General features: G+C 43.6%; 1 protein-coding gene across 1 annotated transcript in view; it reads left to right on the forward strand.

Moving 5' to 3' along the window:
- Positions 1–7,147: 7,147 nt before the first annotated feature.
- TM6SF2 (transmembrane 6 superfamily member 2) overlaps positions 7,148–22,675 on the forward strand; it is a 33,782-nt gene continuing 18,254 nt past the window's right edge. Inside the window, exons 1-3 of the mRNA XM_029283635.1 lie at positions 7,148–7,239; positions 18,437–18,534; positions 20,787–20,884. Of these exons, the coding sequence (XP_029139468.1) occupies positions 7,148–7,239; positions 18,437–18,534; positions 20,787–20,884 (288 nt within the window). The remainder of the gene's footprint in view (positions 7,240–18,436; positions 18,535–20,786; positions 20,885–22,675) is intronic.

The raw sequence follows: 22,675 nt of genomic DNA on the forward strand, positions 1-22,675 counted from the left end.
GGTCAGGGGTTTTTTTTCTTTTGAATGTCCTGACAGTGAGCTGTTTTTCAAAACTCCAAGCATGATTGATGGGTGTATACATGGCTCTCGATAGACAAGGAATGGGAGGGGGCGTCATTCTCTGCGTGTTTGGAAAATATTGACTTTCTTACCTGCCGAGATTGGGAGGGGATGCACACAAGAAAACCTTGGTGCCAGATCCTAGACATACTTCCAAGTATGCCACAGTGCAAGTACAAATAGTCCTCGACTTACGACCAGAATTTCCATTGCTAAGCAAGGCAGCCGTTGAGTGAGTCATGCCCAATTTCACGACTTTTTTTGTCACGGTTGCTAAGTGTAGAACTGCAGTTGCTAAGGGAATCTCATGGTTGTTAGGTGAATCTGGCGTCCCCTGTTGACTTGGCTTGTCAAAAGGTGGCTGGGAAAGTCGCAAATGGTGATCACATGACCCCGGGATGCTGCACCCGTCATAAATGCCTGTTGGTTGCCAAGCGTCCAGATTTTAATCACGTCACTGTGATGGCCATACATGTGAGGCGTGGTCATAAGACACTTTTTTTTTCAGAGGCGTTTGTAAAGTTTAACAGTCATTAAATGAATGGTTGTAAGTCGAGGATGACCTGTACATTCTCATAGCTTTTGTCACTTGGGTGGGACAATAATTTCTTCTTGGTTGCTGAGAGGATCCAGCGTGAAAACGGGCCAACGGTGCGCCTCACAGCACAAAAATGGGATGCTGCCGCGCTTCGGTGCGTGAAAAGGGTCCGACGCCACGCCTCAGGGCACAGAAAGAGGGCACTGTGTACAAGAACAGGGCAGGGCTAGCGAGTATCATGCAAGCGCTAGCCCTGCCCCATTTGCGTCACGCACATGCTCGCGGCCCTGGTAGAGGTGGTACATGACCACTAAGCAAGATCATAAGGACATCAGCATTATCCTGCTGGTGTCATCCGTCTCCCTATCCGTTACTTGTTCATCTTTCAATGCTGCACATTGGAGGTTATCTTCAGTTGTTTGTGCATTTATTAAACAAATTTATATGGTGCCTAGGTCAGAATGACTTCAGGCCGCTTGCAACTTTTAAATTTCAAGATGTAAAAACCCATAAACCCCTCCCCCCCCTTGTTACCCTTACTCCCTCCTCAAGAAAATAATTAACCTCTCTCTCAAAAAATCCATTGTTTTGTCTTTGATTACTTGATGTTCCACAATCCCGTTATCAAAATGCGCCTATACAGATACAAGCATCCTTCGGGGGTTCAAATTATATTATTTTTCTCTCCTTGAGACTGCCGTTCTTTATAGAAATTATCCATAATCCTCAAGGGGAATTTAAGCTATTCTGCTCTTGACAAACGTCCCAATTGCTAACAAGAACAAAATTCTCTACGCTTGCAAGATGAAGATTTTTTTTTACAAAAAATAACGATTACATTCATAATAATTCTTTAGATGTGGGGAAAACCAGCTTCATATAAGCACATGAGAATCCCACTGGATTTAATTTTCATCTCTTCTCATTTTTGGCAGCAGTTTTCACGTTTTCTGGGGCAGGAAAAAGCAAGACCATTGTATTTATGCTTTATATTTATTGGTGTAGAAAATACTAAGCAGGACCAATGGTTGGTCTGAAAGCAGCTTTCTATACAGGCAGTTCTTGACTTAACAACATTTACTTAGTGACCATTTGAAGTTACAACGGCATTAAAAAAAGTGACTTACGACAGTTTTTCACATGACCATTGCAGCATCCCCAATGGTCACATGATCAAAATTCAAACGCTTGGCAATTGACTCACACTTATGGCAGTTGCACTAGGGTCACGTGATTCCCTTTTGCGATCTTCTGACTAACAAACCTAGAACTAAGAAATTTCCTGACAGAACAATTAACCAGTGGAACAACCTGCCTCCAGAAGCAGTGAATGCTCCAACACTGGAAGTTTTTAAGAAGAGACTGGACAGCCATTTGTCTGAAATAGTATAGGGTTTCCAGCCTCAGCAGGGGGTTGGACTAGATGACCTCCAAAGTCCCTTCCAATTATTATTATTATTATTATTGTCAATCAAGGAAACCAAACTCACTTAACAATCACGTTACTAACTTAACAACTGCAATGATTCACCTAACTGGCAGGAAAGTTTGTAAAGTGGGGACAAAACTCACTTAACAAATGTCTCACTTAACAATGTAAATTTTGAGCTCAATTGTGGTTGTAAGTGGAGGACTGCCTGTATTAAATATATCTTGCACTAGGACAGCAGTCTGTCTTTTAAGACCACTCCCCTGCTCCTAAATGGAGGCAAAACCCCCACTGAACAAGGCCCCTTTGCAAAACTATTTCATGGATCATTTAATTAATCACATTTTGCTAATTTATAGAAGCTCGGTTGTGGATCCCTATTGCTCACCAGGTTCATGGATCAAGCTTCCTTGGTGGCAATCACCAATTTGTGGAAGGGCCTTCAGGTATTTTAAAAAATACTGACCAAAGCAGCAATTGTTCTATCAGGTACTTAGTCCTCCAATGAAATAAATGGCATCTTTGATGTACCAGGATATTTAATTATTAGAGTTATAGTCTATCTTTGGGGAAGTTTTTCTCCACAACAACAGTCCTGCGAAGTAGGTCAGGCTGAGGGGGCAAGACTGGCTAGAAGACAACCAATAAGCTTCCTAGGAGACTGGAACCTGGATCTCCCCACTCCTAGTCCGGCCACTTCCCCACTACCTCTGATTGGCTCTTACACTGGGAGGGAGGGACTAGCCCAAATTCAGCCAATTAGCTTCTATAGCTGAGGGACTAAAATCTGGGTCGCCCCACTCATAATTCAACATCTCCACTACTGTACCAATCTGCATGTCAGTGAAACATTTTTACGGGTTTCTATTATGTACTAGCTGTACCCGGCCACGCGTTGCTGTGGCTCAGTCTGGTTAAATGGAAAAGAAAGAAAAGAGAAAGCGCACGTTTCTAATATGTTTAATTTCACAATGCTTGGGGGTATACAATATTTTTTGTTGTTCCATTGTCTGTGCAGATCTAGAGATTGTCTGGTTTGCCGACTCTAGAACACGCAACATATAATTGTCCATGTGAGAAGCAATCCGTGTCTAGATCTAAACTGCACAATTCTAAAGATTGGCCCTGAGCTTCGTTGATGGTGATTGCAAACGCCAATCGAATTGAGAATTGCAATCTCTTAAATTGAAATGGCATATCCATTGGAATCATAGGAATGCAAGGAATGAGGACATCTTCACCTTTGAAAGGTTCTGTCAAGATTGTTGCTTCTACCACTTTGCTCATTAATTTTTTTACTGCAAGCCGCGCTTTTTTTAAAAAAAGCATGTTTTACCTGTCACAGGTGTGACATCTATATAATAGTAGGTATATAAAAACATGCGCGTATTCGAATGCAACGTTGTGTCAAAATTTCAAAGCAATCGGTGAAGAACTTTCGGAGATTTAAAATTTTGAACAAACGAACATTTACATTTTTATTTATATAGAATATCTGTTTTTAATGAATTTTGCGAGGGAATTTGCTCAGAGTCCATCAAGTCTGGGGCAGCCTATAAATCAGGGGTCTTTAAACTTGACAACTTTTAAGACTTGTGGACTTCAGCTCCATATGTCTTAAAGTTGCCAAGTTTGAAGATCCCCGCTATAAATACAGTAAAATCAACAAATAAAACAAATGAAGCACTTGCTTGTATATAACCTGCTGAGATGCCTGCCCCATTCCTGGGTGGGGAGAACCTGCGACTCAACCCTACCTAGCAAGATGGTTGTGAGTTTGGGGCACCTGGAGTCCCAACACCTGGAGTTGTTATGATGCTGGCTGAGGGAATTCTAGGAGTTGACATCCACATGTCTTAAATTTTAAAAACACCGCATTAAGATCTTTAAAGACAAAAAGAGCACCATGAATTGTTCCTGGAAAAAGGATTATACCTTTCTGAACTCAGAGTGGCCCAGATAAAGTAAATACTTAAGGTTCTACATTTAGGCAAGAAAAAACAAATGTACAAGTATAGTATAGGGGGTACCTTGCTCAATAGTAGTAACTGTGAGAGGGACCTCGGAGTCCTAGTGGACAATCACCTAACTATGAGCCAGCAGTGTGCTGCAGCTGCCAAAAAGGCCAACACAGTGCTAGGCCGCATTAACAGAGGGATAGAATCAAGATCACGTGAAGTGTTAATACCACTTTACAATGCCTTGGTAAGGCCACACTTGGAATACTGCATCCAGTTTTGGTCACCACGATGTAAAAAAGATGATTAGGGGACTGGAGGCTAAAACATATAAGGAACGGTTGCTGGAATTGGGTATGTCTAGTTTAACGAAGAGAAGAACGGGGGGGGAGGGGGGGACATGATAGCAGTGTTCCACTATCTCAGGGGCTGCCACAAAGAAGAGGGAGTCAGGCTATTCTCCAAAGCGCCTGAAGGCAGGACAAGAAGCAATGGGTGGAAACTAACCAAAGAGAGAAGCAACCTAGAACTAAGGAGAAACTTCCTGACAGTTAAAACAATTAACCAATGGAACAACCTGCCTCCAGAAGCGGTAAGTGCTCCAACACTGGAAGTTTTTAAGAAGAAACTGGACAGCCATTTGTCCGAAATGGTATAGGGTTGCCTGCCTGAGCAGGGGGTTGGACTAGATGACCTCCAAGGTCCCTTCCAACTTTATTATTATTATTACTTGCAACCATTTTTTTAGAGATCAACTGAAATTAGAACAGCACTGAAAGTAATGATTTATAACTGGTCCTCGCATTTACAACCATTGCAGCATCCCCATGGTCACATGATAAAAATCCAAGCACTTGGCAACCAGCATGTATTATAGATTCCAGAGTCCTGGGGTCCTGTGATCACCATTTGTGACCTTCCCAGCTGGCTTCTGACAAGCAAAGTCAATGCGGGCGGTCAGATTTGTTTAATGACTGCGTGATTCACTTAACAGAATTACGTTTAAACACTGTGGCAAAAAAAGTCATAAAATCAGGTGCACCTTGCTTAGCAATGGAAATTGTCCCAATTGTGGTCGTAAGTCGAGGACTATTTGGAAACATAAGTCAAAAAGAGTTTATTTTATTTTAATTCCATGCACTGGATTTGAAAGTCTGCCCAATTCAAAATGACTCTGCTCATCATCATACAACATAAAAAGAATTAACAAAACAGATGATGAGGAAAATCAGCATTACTGATTTGGGATGAGAGAACAGATGCAAGGCCTTAAAATGTATTCTGTAAAACACTGGCTCTTAAATTGTGGGGGCCAATTATGCCTTTTCCTCAAATAATATTATTACGCCCATTTTTTTTAAAAAAGACTAGTTTTACGCAAGAGTCTTAGCCACAGCAATCCCAACTCGCAAATAAGCAATTACAAATTGCTCCATTAACCCCAGAATGTGCCCAAATTTCTCCCTTGGAGAAAATTCCCCCCAGTTTAAGAATCGCTGTTCTAAATTCAGAGTCAAAAAAGCATTATAGGATAATCTAAAGCTAATCAGCTTATAACCATGCAGGTTTTCCTTTTTAAAAAAACTGATTTGCAACCCATCCTGTCTTCTGGTTCTTTTTCTTTTTTCTTTTGCAATGCCTTTAAAAGCAATCTGCCAACACAACAAAGCTGAAACAGGGGAAGCTTGTACTGGAAATGATGGATTAATAGGCAAAGCTCTGCCAGCTCCCCCTTTTCAGTAAAGCATTTTTAACACTGGCCTGATTTACAGCTGCAACCCTATCAACAATCCCTGCCAGGAAGCAGAGCAGCAGAGCAAATATATACCCGGTGATGACCCTGAAAAAGATGACAGGCTGTTCCTAAATATGGGTCTTCTATCAGAGATGCTGTAGCAAATCCAGCAGTGACCAGGGGGGTTGGACTGGATGACCTCTAGGGTTGTCTTGCCACTAAGGCTCTATGCCTCATTCTTAACCCCGGCTTGCAAGCCTGACTTGCTTGAATTCGAAACGTCTCAATGGCAGACGGACGTTTTTGACCACGTGAAGCCGCACAGGCATGTTTGTTTTGGACTTTGCAGCTAATTACGCAAAGGTCTGGGGAGTGGGAAGGCCCGCTGCTAGGGCCGTGTTATGCCAGCCAGAGGTTGAGCCACACTTGGCAAAGCGCGTTTCTGCTGGTAATTGACCCTAATTGACAGAGAAGAGCAACAAAGATGATTAGGGGACTGGAGGCTAAAACATATAAGGAACGGTTGCTGGAATTGGGTATGTCTAGTTTAACAAAGAGAAGGACGAGGGGGGACAGGATAGCAGTCTTCCAAGATCTCAGGGGCTGCCACAAAGAAGAGGGAGTCAAGCTATTTTCCAAAGCGCCTGAAGGCAGGACAAGGAGCAACGGATGGAAACTAACCAAAGAGAGAAGCAACCTAGAACTAAGGAGAAACTTCCTGACAGTTAGAACAATTAAGTGGAACAACCTGCCTCCAGAAGCGGTGAATGCTCCAACCCTGGAAGTTTTTAAGAAGAGACTGGACAGCCATTTGTCCAAAATGGTATAGGGTTTCCTGCCTGAGCAGGGGGTTGGACTAGATGACCTCCAAGGTCCCTTCCAACTTTATTATTATTATTATTATTATTATTATTATTATTATTATTATTATTATTATTATTGGCAAGGCGTCATCTGGAGCGTCTCCTGCTGCTGGAACCGGAGTCAACCCCGGGAGAACGCGCGAAATCCCCCCTCTTTTTTTTTAAAAAAAAGAGTTCCCTGCGCTTTCCAAGCCGATTTTCAGGAAGGCCAAATCCACGATGGTCAACGGGATGCTGGGGTGCGATGGGGGCGGAAGAAGCAACAAAGGTGCGCCTTGCCCTTTTAAGAGGTGCGCCGCTCTCCTCGCGCCTTTCCCGGGATCGCTTGAGCAAGAAAGCTGCCAACAGTCACGACCTTTGGATAGAAAAAAAAAATCCTCTCCCTCTTTTTTTTTTTTCCTTTCTTTTTGGGCGAGAGGAACGCATGAGCGGCGGGGAGCTTTGTGTTACTACCGGGAACCCGTCGCTTGGCCGATTGCCCCTTTCCTGCTGGAGCGATCGCCCCCCCTGGTCGCCCATTCCCACGACCCTCTTCTTCCAGGTTTGCTTTCCGTGCCGCTGAACATGCGGCTGCATCCACTCTGGGCCGCCGTCGGCCTGTTCCTTTCCGCCTTCCCGTTATTCTACCTCTTGAACACCGTAGCCGCCTTGCAGAGGTACGTACCGTGTGAACGAGGCAAGAAGAACACGGATTTGACCCGGGATTTTTTTTTTCCCCCTCCCCTGACCCACGACTTCTGGGGATCAGAAAGAAGGGCTTTAAAAGTTTGACACATCTGGGTGACTGTCACCAGTTGAGTTGTGGGAAGGGAACACAGGATAAAGAGCAAGAGAGAATTTGCAAAGGTGGAAAACCATCAGGGGCCATCGGTGCCCTCGATAGTGCCCTGTCATGGCCATGTTAGAGTCAGGTTGTTGGCAAAGGCACACCCTCCCTGTAGGGGTGGACTGTTTTCTAAATAAGCCTGGAAAAAAACTCCTGACTTTTGATCATTTTAGTAGCTTTCGACAGCTTTAATTCCAATTTTATCCTGATTTAAAGCTGCTGTTTTGTTTTAGTGTATTTCTGTGCTTTAAAATGTAATGTAGAGTGTTTAAAGGCAAGGAGTTTAATAGTCTGTGTGTGTGTGTTAAATGAGATAGTTTAAAATTGAATGCCATTAGGGAAAGATGTTTTGCATAAGAATAGTAACAAACAACAATCATAATAATAGGGCCCTGCTTGACATAGCTACAATTTTGACTGCCCATTTTGTCCCAGTGCCTTCGCTTCTTCTGGTATAAGTGATCCTGATGATCCTATTTAAAACCACCGGGGAGGGGGAACCCCTAAATTTTGAATTTTCGGTAGGCTGAGACTCCTTTAAAATCCCCAGATTTGTGTCTCCCCCAATCTGATAATGTTCTCCAACTGCATCTGCCTCTCCCTTGCTGTAACTCACAAACTGCCCATCAAAAAGTCACAGCGCAAACAGAAAAGCTTTGGGTCAGGAAGAGGAGAGACTTATTTGTTTCTTGAAAATTATGGTAGTTATTAAAATGAGAAGCAGGGAACTATTCAATGAGAAGAAGACAAATGAGATTGGGTTTTTTTTTATCAGTCAGTGGATGAGGTGGCCTGGTTTACAGGACCGGCCCTCATTTTCTGCTGCAATCCCAATTTAGAGCAAGAGTCCAAGTCCAGAAATTATTATTATTTATTTAGTGTATGATGAGAACACAACAGAAAATAAATAAATATATACAGGTTGTCCTCGACTTAACAGTTCATTTAGTGACCGTTTGAAGTTGCAACGTCACTGAAAAAAGTGACACGATCATTTTTCACACTTACGACCATTGCAGCATCCCCAACGGTCAGGGTCTCGGCAACTGATTCATACTTACGACGGTTGCCCTGTCCTGGGATCCCCTTTGACGACCTTCTGACTAGCAAAGTCACTGGGGAAGCCAGATTCACTTAACAACCGTGTTACTAATTTAACAAGTGCAGCGATTCGCTTAACAGCTGTGGCAAGAAAGGTCGTAAAAGGGGGCAAAACCCACTTAACAAATGTCTGACTTAGCAATGGAAATGTTGGGCTCAATTGTGGTCATAAGTTGAGGACTACCAGTATACACGGTCCACGTAATTACAAATAAAACTTCGGGGTGTGTGTGTATGGCAGTGGCCTCATAATTGGATGTCCAATTCAGCTATCCAGGCGATTGTCTCTGGCGTTGCTTCGTGCAGATCTTCTAAGGAACCAGAGAACACACATCCTGGGCAATCTTGCCCAATATGTTTAATAGTTTAGCATATCAGCATCACAGTCGCAACAAGGTGAAACTTTCCATCCCCACTGATGCAGGGCAGAGGCCCTTCCCCCAGTATCACACCTGTAGTTGTTAGTTATGAAGTCGCGTCCGACCCATCGCGACTCCCTGGACAACGTTCCTCCAGGCCTTCCTGTCCTCCACCATCTTCTGGAGTCCATTGAAGCTCACGCCTACTGCTTCAGTGACTCCATCCAGCCACCTCATTCTCTGTCGTCCCCTTCTTCTCTTGCCCTCCATCTTTCCCAGCATTAGGCTCTTCTCCAGTGAGTCCTTTCTTCTCATTAGGTGGCCAAAGTATTTGATGTATCATACCTGTGTTCAATTTTGGCCAGACAGAGGGAGGCAGGTCAAAACCAGGTGGTTTGGTAGAGGGATCACGAATGGTCAGGTCACAAGAAGGTACCTTGGACTGCTCCTCTTTACAGGCCCTCTCCGGGTTAAACTGGACAGATGTTAAGTGAATAACTGTTTTCTATGGGATTTCGGTCTTATGATGGGCTACGCATTGCCCTGGTGAATAGGGAGGGCCTTGTGGTTCAGCATCCTTGACCATAGAGCAAGAGTCCAGTTCAAATCCAGGGATCAACTCCCAGGAACACCCAGGATTCAATGACAGGGTTTGAATTGAAAGTTGAGCAATATGTAGTTATTAATGAAATGCCACTGTAGACGAGGATGATCCATTTGATCTTTAGTTTCACTGCTTCTTTCCAAGCAGGCTTGCCAGGGCTCCTAGCCTCTTCTTCCTTGGCAGGAAATAGGAAAATCGTTAATGATTGTGCCTAAAAATATATTCCGGGGTTTGCCAGCCAATCTATGCTGTGGCAATTTGCCCATTGGTGGTGTAGAGCAATTCCAAAGGAATGCAGGGCAGTGATAGCTCCAATTTTATATTATTATCTAGCGCCGTGGTGGCGAACCTATGGCACAGGTGCCACAGGTGGCACGCAAAGCCCTTTCTGTGGGCACGCGCGCCGTCGCCCCAGTCCTAGGCCTTCAGCTGGGTTTTATAAAACCTTTTTGCTTTAGGCCTCTGCCGCCGTGTGCAAAAAAAAAAAAAGATTCAATCAATCAATCAATCAATTTCAACTTCTGTTGAGAAAAAAAAAGATCTTGCAAAGTTGGAATTGATTGATTGAACTTTTTAGTCCCACCCAGTCTGCCGTTACCACTGAAGCCACGACCACCCAATCAGCCACACCCACCTAATGGGCCACGCCCACCCAGCACCCCATGATACATACGTGGGTTTTGGGTTGCAGTTTGGGCACTCGGTCTCTAAAAGGTTCGCTGTCACTGATCTAGCGCTTGACACTGAGGGTATTTCTAAGGTTGAAAAGGCAGCGTGTCTCTTCCCAAAATGCTTTCATTTCTACCCACAGGATATGTTTGCGTGGCACCCAGGCTGGGGATACAAAAATAAAAAAAATAAAAAATACAGCCTAGGAATGACATCATACAACACAAATGCAACCCTTTCTTGCCCCCCTGGGCTGCCCCACAATAGGTGTGGCCAAAAGGTTGCTATGTTTATGAAGGTTTAATATTGGAGGCTTTCAGGAGCAAAATTAGGACCTAAAACTGCAAAATTAGTCACTCACTGCAATCTTTAAAACGAGTGTCAAACTCGCAACTTCATGTGACGTGTCGTGACGTAACGCGACTTTTTTTCCATTGCTGGCAATGGGGTGGGCGCGGTTTCGGCATGACGCATCCGGCCTGTGGACCGGCAGTTTGACACCCCCGCCTTAAAAGATATGATAACCTCCCCTTCTTTAAAACAAAAGAAAAGAAAAAAAGGAGCACTTTTGAAGTAGCCGTATAAAAATGCTACCCCTGTATTAAATCCTAATCTGGATGGGTGCCTGAGCTTGCATTAATGCACTGAATCGCAACCTTAGCAACTTGAAGATGTGTGGACTTCAACTCCCAGAATTCCCCAGCCAGCATGCTTAAAAAGCCACCATTAACAAATTTAATTCCACAGTTCTCTTCAATTTTCCCTCCCCTTGAATTCCCCTTGAATTTTTCCACAGAAGGAAACATTCTGGGAGGAGAGTTTTGGTAGTCCAGGGTAGCCCATAATCCAGCATTCCAAGTTTCTAGTCCACAAGCTCACTCAATCCATCAGCTCAGTGCTGATCAGCAAGGCTTTATTTTAGTTCCAGGGAGGAACACTATCCCTCCCCCTCTTCAAAGGAGGGGTCAGCTGCCAGCCCATTCCAGCTTCTGTACACAAACTGGGGAGGAAACGCCATCTTAAATTTTGTTTTGGGTAGCTAAATATTTGGGGCTGACACGAGCAGCCTGTGTGACCACGAGTTGCCAATTTTCGAACGACTGGCTTAACTCGGCTGGATATTGCATAGATGGGTTGGAGTGAACAACTCAGCCGCCCTTTGGACCCTGCCCTGTCTCTGACAGAACTTGCACGCTGACACAGCGTCCTGCAATTTTATAGAGACTGTTTTCTCCAGCCTGAGAATGGAGGTGCTGATGACCTGTACGGAGGTACAGGCCTAATGTTGTCCGTTTATATTACAGGTAATCCTCGACTTACAACCGTTTGTTTAGTGACCATTCAAAATTACAAAATTTGCAGTGAAAAAAGTGACTTATGACCATTTTGCATACTTACCACCATTGCAGCATTCGTATGGTTACAAAATTCGGATGCTTGGCAACTGGTTCGTATTTATGATGGTTGCAGTGTCCCCGTGGGTCTCCTTCTGCGACCTTTTGACAAGGAAATTCAATGGGGAAGCCAGATTCACTTTTCAACCATGTGGCTAACTTAACAGTTGTAATGATTCACTTAATAACTGGAGCAAAAAAAAAGTAGTAAAATGGGGCAAAACTCACTTAACAAATGTCTCACTTAGAAACATAAATTTTGGGCTCAATTGTGGTCGTAAGTCGAGGATTACCTATATTTTTATTTGTCCACACTGTGAAATATAAAAGAAAACCATCTACAGCAGGTATGTCCAACAGCATGCTAGTAATATGACCCCACAAAATAATAAAAAATAAAGGAAGTTTGATACACACACACACACATACATAAATACATACATACATACATACATACATATATATACACAAAATAACTATAGTATACATTTTATATGCGATCCAAGACAATTTCTCTTCGCTCATTGTGGTCCAGGCAAGCCAAAACGTTGGACAACCAAGATCAACAGATAGTCCTCATTTAGCGAACACAATTGAGACTGGTAACTTTGTTGTTAAGTGAAGCGGTCGCTAAGTGAAACCACACCTGTGTTTATTTATTTATTAAATTTCTACACAGCCCATCTCACCTAAGTCACTTTTGGCTGTTTATAACAGCAGAATAAAACCAGATAAGTACATGAATAAAATTATAGATTAAACGGTTTTAACAGAGTTAAAAAAACAAGTTAAAACTTACAAGTAAAAATAAACCGGGTTAAAAATTCAAAGGTTATGAGGTTCACAAGTTAGGATCTTACTTGAGCCTTGCTTTATAGACCTGTAAAGGATGCAAATGTGAGGGCTGGTCAAAAAGTCACTTTAGCATCATCATTGTAACTGGGAACGGTTGCTAAATGAGACAATTGTTAAGCAAGAGTTATTTTTGTTCAGGAGGAATCAGGTGGCAGCTTTTCCAACCCATATATTTTATTTAAAAAAAACAGAAGTTTTTGAGAACTGCAGCTCGTGAAAGTTGATGCCTTTAAGAAAAGTTGCTAACAGGTAAAGGTGGTGCTCTCAGATTCTTGCTGATATTTTGGCTATCATAAATAGCACAGCTCTCCTCCTACGATACCTCCGTTAAATAATGATTGTGCAATGAAGAAGAAAAAATCCCTAAGTATGTTAGAGTAATTAAAATGAACTAAGCATAACCCCAAATTAATTAACGGATGAAACATCCATAGGATAAATAATATCTGGTATAAAATTAATGCATTTATTAAGCTTTTCATTATATCTTAGGCCACAGAGCAATATATGCAGAATATATTTCAGCAATATAATGTGTCATCTTGTTATTTATAGAACTTAGAGACTTTTAAGAGGCAGCTCGCTGTTTTGTATTAGGCTCAGCAGTTGAAGAGAAGTCTGATTTCTTGCAGAGGGTTTTTGTCCCAAAGCTACAAGGCTCTAACACAGCAAGGGGGAGGGGCCCATCATTTTTTAAACCTGGTTATCAAGAGAGGGTCCATGCAAATGACCCTAGAAGGGAGAAATTCCTCAAATGTTCAGCCTTTGACATCTAGTCAAACAGCCTTTTCTTAATATTTTTTAATGCCTTTGACTCAGTATTGACTCCTGGCAACTGCCTGGGCTGGTTCTTGTAGTTTTCTTGGCAAGAGTTCAGTAGTAGTAGTAGTAGTAGTAGTAGTAGTAGTAGTAGTAGTAGTAGTAATAATAATAATAGTTGGAAGGTATCTTGGAGGTCATCTAGTCCAACCCCCTGCTCAGGCAGGAAACCTTATACCAGTGGTGGCGAACCTATGGCACGGGTGCCAGAGGCGGCACTCGGAGCCCTCTCTGTGGGCACACGTGCCGTTGCCCCAGACTTGCCTCCGCCCGCGACCCCCTCCTCACCAGCAGTCCCCCTGGAGGAGAGTTGCCCCCGAGCGTGGCCCACGCGGAGCAGTGCAGCCAAGGACATGGCAGCCAGGCAGCATAGACAAGACTGCCCTCACGCCCCAACATGCACAGTTGATGCTGCGAGGCACGGGCAGAGGGCATGGCTGCCATGGTGCTGTTGGGCTGCCTGGGCGATCTGCGGCGGGTCATGGAGGCGGTGAGTGGCCCTGCGGGCAGGCAGGGTGGGGCGGAGTGGGGGCAGGGGACGGGGCCAGTTTTTGGGCACTCGGTCTCTAAAAGGTTCGCCATCACTGCCTTATACCATTTCAGACAAATGGCTGTCCAGTTGCATCTTAAAGACTTCCACTGTTGGAGCATTCACAGCCATTCACAATGGTTTGCCATTGCATCCTTCCTAGGGCTGAGAGGGGGACTGGCTGAAAATCAACCAGTTGGCTTTGTGCCTAAAGCCGGATTAGAACTCACGGTTTCTTGATTTCTAGCCTGGAGCCTTAACCACTACACCAAACTGGTTCTCTTCCCTGACACAGATACATAGAACATAAGGACTGGATGGGTCCCTTAGAGAACATCTAGTCCAGTGCATGAATCCATTACTACAGTATCTCCAAGACGGTGATCCAATGAAGAAGAATCTATTAACTCTTCCTGACCTCCCAGCTTCTTCTCCTCTTTCTGCAATGACTCTGAACAATTCTGACTCAACTTGTACATCATTCTCTTCAAATATACAAAGATGGCTCTCAGGTCTTCTTCTGGTCATCTCTTCACTAAATACACCCACTGTAGCAGTAGCAGTAGTAGTAGTGATGATGATGACGATGATGATGAGTTGGAAGGGACCTTGGAGGTCTTCTAGTCCAGCCCCCTGCTCAGGCAGGGAACCCTATACCATTTCAGACAAATGGCTGTCCAGTCTCTTAAAAACTTCCAGTGTTGGAGCATTCACCGCTTCTGGAGGCAGGTTGTTCCACTGGTTAATTGTTCTATCTGTCAGGAAATTTCTCCTTAGTTCTAGGTTGCTTCTCTCTTTGTATGTATCCAATCATCCCTTATCACTTTTCATTTGCAGTCCCTTATTACCTTGCTGGCTCTTCTTAGGACATGCCCCAATTTGTCAGTGTCCAAGATCTGGATGTAATACATGTACAGGTAGTTTTCGACTTACGACCATAACTGAGCCCAAAATTTCCATTGCTAAACAAGACAGTTGTTAAGTGAGTTTTGCCCCATTTTACGACCTCCCTTACCACAGTTGTTAAGTGAATCACTGCAGTTCTTAAGTTAGTAACACAGTTGTTAAATGAATCTGGCTTCCCCATTGACTTTGCTTGTCAGAAGGCTGCAAAGGGGGATCATATGACCCCCCCCGGGATACTGCAGCCGCCATAGCATCCAAATTTTGATCACATGACCATGGTCAGGGGTAGGCAACCTTGGCTCTTTTATGACTCGTGGACTTCAACTCCCAGAATTCCTGAGCCAGCCATGCTGAGGGGACAGGGAGAGGTTTCCAAGCTGAGCCATGCTGGCTCAGGAATTCTGGGAGTTGAAGTCCACGAGTCATAAAAGAGCCAAGGTTGCCTACCCCTGACCATGGGGATGCCGCAACAGTCCTAAGTGTGAAAAGCAGTCATCAATCACTTTTTTCAGTGCCGTGGTCATTTTGAATGGTCACTAAACAAACACTACCAGTTGTTCCCTGATTTACAACTATTTCAGTGGCGCTGAAAAAAACGAATGGTCCTTTCGCTTATGGCCATCACAGCATCTTCACGGTCACCTGATCAAAATTCAGGGGCTTAGCATGTATTTTATAATGGTTGTAGCATCCCCGGGTCACCTGATCACCATCGGCCACCTTCCCAGCAAATTCCAGCAAGCAAAATCAATGGGGGGGGGGAGCCAGATTTGCTTAACGACCGCCTGCTCGGTTTAACAGTGATTCTGCAGTGATTTACCTGATGATCGTGGCAAAAAAATAAAAAGCTTATAAAATTGGACACTTAACAACCCGCCTTGCATAGCAATGGAAATATTGGTCTCAGTTATGGCCGTAAATAGAGGACTACTTGTACTTAACTTGTATTGCAGAAAGAGAAAGGGGAAGAATGCAGCCAGCATAGCTTTGGGCCATGTTTAATATACTACTACTACTACTACTACTACTACTACTAATAATAATAATAATAATAATAATAATAATAATAGTAATAGTGATAATAATAATAAAGTTGGAAGGGACCTTGGAGGTCATCTAGTCCAGCCCCCTGCTCAGGCAGGAAACCCTATACCATTTCAGACAAATGGCTGTCCAGTCTCTTCTTAAAAACCTCCAGTGTTGGAGCATTCACCGCTTCTGGAGGCAGGTTGTTCCACTGGTTAATTGTTTTAACTATCAGGAAGTTTCTCCTTAGTTCTAGGTTGCTTCTCTCCTTGATTAGTTTCCATCCGTTGCTTCTTGTCCTGCCTTCAGATGCTTTGGAAAATAGCTTGATTCCCTCTTCCTTGTGGCAGCCCCTGAGATATTGGAACACGGCTATCATGTCCCCCCTCGTCCTTCTCCCCATCAAACTAGACATACCCAATTCCAGCAACCGTTCCTTATATGTTTTAGTCTCCAGTCCCCTAATCATCTTTGTTGCTCTTCTCTGTACTCTTTCTAGAGTCTCAACATCTTTTTTACATCGTGGTGCCCAAAACTGGATGCAGTATTCCAAGTGTGGCCTTACTAAGGCATTGTAAAGTGGTATTAATACTTCACGTGATCTTGATTCTATCCCTCTGTTAATGCAGCTTAGTACTATGTTGGCTTTTTTGGCAGCTGCAGCACATGGCTGGCTCATATTTAGGTGATTGTCCACTAGGACTCCGAGGTCCCTCTCACAGTTACTACTATTGAGCAAGGTACCCCCTATACGATACCTGTACATTTGGTTTATCTTGCCTAAATGTAGAACCTTCCTTCCTTCCTTCCTTCCTTCCTTCCTTCCTTCCTTCCTTACTTACTTACTTACTTACTTACTACTTGCGAGGCACTTTTTTTTTTAGAAGCAGTGAAAAATGCCTTTTTCCTAACGCTTGCAGTAAAGAACAGGAAAAACTCTGCAGGCAAAGAGAAAGCCGTCTCATGCTTAATTAAATGCTTAGCTGGCTCGCTCAGCATTTGCCTACTTAAAGGCATTTGAGCTCTGAGTCCGTCTTAAAAAAACGCTAGCAGGGTGGGTGGGTGGGAATCTTGTATTCCCCCGTCATGCCCCCTTTTGCCTCTCCAGCTGACAACTATTGATCTGGAGACCCCATGCAGCTCTGCGGATGCTCAGTGGCCTTTTCCCGACCCCACTAAACTGCCAGGCTCACTGCACGGATCTCAGGCTGCATCTGCATTGCAGTTTGACACCAGGCGCCAGCCTGTTTTCTGTAGCGCCACTCAGAGCTTGGTGCATTGGCTGCTGATGGTATAAACAGGCTGAGTCCTTCGGTTGGCATTCAGGGTGATCCCTCTCTGGTTTGGGGCAGTCAGGATGTGTGTGGGGGGTGGGTGAGTGGGGGGGAAGTACCGAGGGATGTGCTACATGCATAAGCCGTGGCAGCTTGAGGGTCTCGCATTTTCAGTTAGAAAGGAGCCCTAGCAGAAAAAACCCTCTTCTGCTTTTAGACTCTTAAAAAAAAATCAGAATTAGTTGGAAACTGCAGTTTTGGAGTACCGGAAATGGGAAAATGTGGAACCTTTGTATCAGTCAAGTAAGAATAAATGCACAGAAATTTAGCACCCCCAATTTTACAAAGCAATTCAGCTGATCAGTGAAGAACGAATGATTTTTTTGCAGGTTTTGCAAGATGGCTAACATCAGTGCTCCATTCTGCATTCTCCCTTCATGGTAATAGTAGTAGTAGTAGTAGTAGTAGTAGTAGTAGTAGTAGTAGTAGTAGTAGTAGTAGTAGTAATAAATAAATAAATAAATAAATAAATAAATAAAGTTTGAAGGGACCTTAGAGGTCTTCTAGTCCAATCCCCTGCTCAGGCAGGAAACTCTATACCATTTCAGACAAATGGCTGTCCAGTCTCTTCTTAAAAACTTCCAGTGTTGGAGCATTCACAGCTTCTGGAGGCAGGTGGTTCCACTGGTTAATTGTTCTAGCTGTCAGGAAGTTTCTCCTTAGTTCTAGGTTGCTTCTCTCCTTGATTAGTTTCCATCTGTTGCTTCTTGTCCTGCCTTCAGGCGCTTTGGAGAATAGCTTGACTCCCTCTTCTTTGTGGCAGCCCTTGAGATACTGGAACACTGCTATCATGTCCCCCCTCATCCTTCTCTTCATTAAACTAGACATTCCCAATTCCAGCAGCCGTTCCTTATATGCCTTAGCCTCCAGTCCCCTAATCATCTTTGTTGCTCTTTTCTGCACTCTTTCTAGAGTGTCAACCTCTTTTTTACATTATGGTGACCAAAACTGGATGCAGTATTCCTGTGTTATGGGCAATAGAATTATAGGTAGTCCTTGACTCGCAACAGTTCATTTAGTGACCGTTCAAAGTTACAACGGCACTGAAAAAAGTGACCTATGACCATTTTTCGCTCTTACGACTGCTGCAGCATCCCCATAGTCGTGTGACTTACATTCGCATGATGGTCAATTGCTTCACACTTATGACGGTTGCAGTGTTCTGGAGTCACGTGATCCCCTTATGTGACAAGCAAAGTCAGATGAAGATCCTGGCGGTTGCCATCTTCACTTTGTTGACCCCTCTTCCTGTCAGCGTCTCTGTTTGTATTCTATCCCAGGGAATCCCATGCACTTTAAATTTAGTTTAAAAGTCCAAATGTCTGAATCTTGTAGAGACTATGGAGAGCCTCAAATAGTGTTCCCAGTGGGTTGCTTTTTAATTAATAACTTTAGCATTTGAACTCTGTGCTTGTTCCTTCTTCCCTACAGCCCTTTGATGACTGCAGTTCTCGGCATTATTATTCTGTCGCCTTTGTTTGTTCTGATTTATCTCCCAAATCGCTCCTACGAGGACCCTCTTTTATACGGTATGTTTATTTTCTATTTTACTTGTCTGGTTTGTCATGCATGATGCTTTTCTTCCCTCTCACTCCCATCTTGGTGGATCCTTTGACCAGGAGGGACAAGTGGAAATAATCGCTGACTTCCTGATTTACCGCTTTTTTCCTAATGACTAGATCAGCGTTGCTCAAGCTTGGCAGCTGGACAATGTGTGGACTTCAGCTCCCAGAATTCCCCAGCCAAGGGTGCTGGCTGGGGAATTCTGCGAGTTGAACTTCACACATTGTCAGGCTGTCAAGATTGAGAAACACTGGATTAGATCACTGAATAGGAAAGCGTGGTTGAAATATTTGTACATTAAACCTCATTGGTTTGGGAAGTTTTTGCTCAGCGGTTTTGCATAAACAAGGCCCCCGAAGGTAGCTGAACAGATTGTGATTACAGAAAGCAAATATGTACCTGCCAAATATCTGGAGATGATTGCCGATGGATAAACAAAAGGAGATTTTGGAACTGTGGCGACAGCTTTTTTCTACAGTCCCGCCTCCTGCAGGTAGTTCTCAACTTACGACTGTTTGTTTAGTGACCGAAGTTACAACGGCACTGAAAAAGTTATTTATGATTGTTTTTCACACTTACAATCACCCTGTGGTCATGTGTGATCAAAATTTGGGTGCTTGACAACTGGGTTATATTGATGTTTGCAGTGTCCTGGGGTCACGTGCTCACCTTTTGCAACCTTGTGACTAGCAAAGTCAGTGGGGAAGCCAGATTCACTTAACAACCGTGTTACTAACTTAATGACTGTGGCAGGAAAGTCGCAAAATGAGCCAAAACTCACTTAAAATCTGTCTTGCTTAGCAACAGAAATCTTGGACTCAATTGTAGTTGTAACTCAAGGATTACCTGTACTGGGGAAATTGGCCTGCTAAACAGAGACATGTTGGTCAGAGTTGAACAAGGAAAGAGAGCTGATTTTTTTTTATTAGACATTTGATGATGGGGAAAAGGATTATTCCATACAAAGTCACCCAGCTGGCTTCCATCTTTAAGGGAAGACTAGAACTCACCAACTCCTGGTTTCTAGCATGGTATATTGGCCACTAGCCTCCCTCTGCTCGCAGTAGATGGCGCTAAGGAACCAGTAGGAAATTTTGAGACACACTGCTTATATGATCTAAGCCAGGGGTAGGCAACCTTGGCTCTTTTATGACTCTTGGACTTCAACTCCCAGAATTCCTGAGCCACCATGGCTCAGCTTGGAAACCTCTCCCTTTCCCCTCAGCATGGCTGGCTCAGGAATTCAGGGAGTTGAAGTCCATGAGTGATAAAAGGGGCAAGTTTGAAGACCCCTGTTCTTAATTTTCGTCCTAGGATAGGGGTAGGCAACCTTGGCTCTTTTATGACTCGTGGACTTCAACTCCCAGAATTCCTGAGCCAGCATGGCTCAGCTTGGAAACCTCTCTCTTTCCCCTCAGCATGGCTGGCTCAGGAATTCTGGAAGCTGAAGTCCACGAGTCATAAAAAAGCCAAGGTTGCCTACCCCAGATCTAAGCCTTGGAGCAGTGTTGCTGAACCTTGAAAACTTTAAGACGGGTGGACTTCAACTCCCAGAATTCCCCAGCCAGAATTCCCTGGACATGTTTTTGATTGCATCCCATTGCTTTAATTAGAAGGACAGCACCTGTTAAAGCAATGTTTTTCAACCTTGTCAACATTAAGACATGTGGACTTCAACTCCCAGAATTCCCCAGCCAGCCATGCTAAACGAACTAAATCAGGGGTGTCAAACTCGCAACGTCACGTGACGTGTCGTAACGTATCGTGACTTTTTTTTCCATTGCCGGCAATGGGGTGGGCGCGGTTTCGCCATGATGCATCCAGCCCGCAGGCCGGCAGTTTGACACCCCTGAACTAAATGAACAGCCCTATTTTTATAGAGCTAGTTCCCCTAAGGCAGGGATCCCCAACCCCTGGTCCATGGTCCACAGCCTGCCAGCAATCAGTTTGCGCAAACAAGCGAAGTCTCATCTGTGGCATGCAGGCAGCACACGAAACCGTGCCCCCCTCCGGTCCTTGGAAAAATGTCTCTTCACGGAAGCGGTCCCTGGTGCCCAAAAGGTGGGGGGAGCCACTGCCCTAAGGTTGTAGAGTTAGAAGAGCGGTTGAATATAAAATGCCAATTAATGAGTTTGTTTAGGAAATATAATGATCTCACTTCAAGAGGTCAAGGCCTGCAGAAAACGCACGCACTTACTGACTCTTTCTCTTCCGCCAGTGTTCATGGTCCTTTGCTTCATTGCTGGAACTGACGCCGTGATCGCTTTGGAGAAAGACGGCTACACCAGCCACTTTGCAGATTTCTACATCAGAGAGGTTTGTCTGCAGGGAGCCAGCCTGTGCTTTTGGAAGTAGGGGGAACCCACTATTCTGTGTCTGCAGCCAGCCTAGAAAAATGGAAATCAACTGAATTTCAGCCACCGTGCCTAGCAGCTCTGGAACTTCCTAAGGATCTCTTTCCCCGTTAGTTCCTGACCCTCGTTAACTTTTTGAGATTGTTTCTGCACTGTTGCCAAAGGACAACAAACCCACCCCCATTGAGAGCAATCTATACCCTTATCCTAACCTTACTCCTTGTGCTCCTTTGACTGCTAACTGGCTGGTTCTGGATGCCATTCAGAGTGGTGCAGTTCAGATGCTTTGCCCTTCCATGTGGCACCAACTAGCTCAGGGGTAGGCAACCTCGGCTCTTTTATGACTCATGGACTTCAACTCCCAGAATTCCCGAGTCAGCTATGCTGACTCGGGAATTCTGGGAGTTGAAGTCCATGAGTCATAAAAGAGCCGAGGTTGCCTACCCCTGAGCTAGCTGATCTCAAAAAGCTAAGTAGAGCTAAAGGTGGTTAGTTTTTGGATGGAAATCCAAAACTGGGAATTAAAAAAAAAAATCCCAGGAAAAAAAAACAGTGTCAAACGATACGAATTGCATCTGTGATGTTTGTCAAAAGCTGAGCTCCGTGCAATGGAGACTTTCCCGAGAAATATTGTAGAAGACAAGAGAATGTCTCTTTCTCGTAGCTTCACCAGACACAAATCACTGCCTATTTTCACAGTTGGAGAAATTCAATAATGTGAAAAAAAAAAATGAGGCATTTTACATTTTTCTTGCCAGGTTTATCTTGGCAGATGAACGTAAGTATAAGGTAGTCCTTGACTTATGACCAGCATTGAGCTCAAAATTTATGTTGCTAAGTGAGACAGTGGTGAGTTTTGTCCCATTTTATGACCTTTCTTGCCACTGTTGTTAAGTGAATCACTGCAGTTGTTGAGCTAGTAACCCGGTTGTTCAGTGAATCCGGCTTCCCTATTGACTTGGCTTGACAGAAGGCTGCAAAAGGGCATCACATGACCCTGGGGACACTGCAACCGTCATAAAAATGAATCAGTTCCCAAGCGTCTGAATTTTTTTTTTTAATTGAAAATTTTATAAAATTTTACAATATAAATCCCCCCCTTCCCCTTCCCATCCTTCCACCCCCCCTCCCTCCCCCCTCACTTCCCAGTGCCAATCACAGGGTTAACAATAACATAATCATACTCTAATTAACATTAATCAACTATTAAAATAACATATCTATAACCTCCTTTAACTCTCTTTTAAACAGTACAATTATTAAAAACAATAATAATAACAACACTTTAATAATTAGAAATAATACTAAATAAAATATTCTAACCTTTATACAACAATAATACTCTAAAATTTACTCAAAAACCAAATGATATTTTTTAGTCCCATATTTACGCTCAATATAATCTATCCATCTTCTCCAAACCAAAATATATCTTTCTTGTGAATAGTCCTTCACATATGCGGAAATCTTGGCCATTTCTGCTAAATTCGAGACTTTAAGTGACCATTCTTCTATAGTAGGTAAACGTTCCGTTTTCCAATATTGAGCTACTAGTAGTCTTGCAGCAGTTATAAAGTTCAACATCAATTCCATTTCTTTTGCATCCAAGTCTTCCATAATACCCAACAAAAATATCTGCGGCTTAAACTTTATCTTTTTCTTAAAAATATTTTGAGTATTCCACCATATCTTAATCCAAAATGCTTTAACTTCCCTACATGTCCACCAAATATGAAAATAAGATGCATCTAAA

This window comes from Protobothrops mucrosquamatus, unplaced genomic scaffold, assembly GCF_001527695.2.
Source record: "Protobothrops mucrosquamatus isolate PMUCROS unplaced genomic scaffold, P.Mucros_1.0 scaffold157, whole genome shotgun sequence".
In the NCBI taxonomy this organism is placed as follows: domain Eukaryota; kingdom Metazoa; phylum Chordata; class Lepidosauria; order Squamata; family Viperidae; genus Protobothrops; species Protobothrops mucrosquamatus.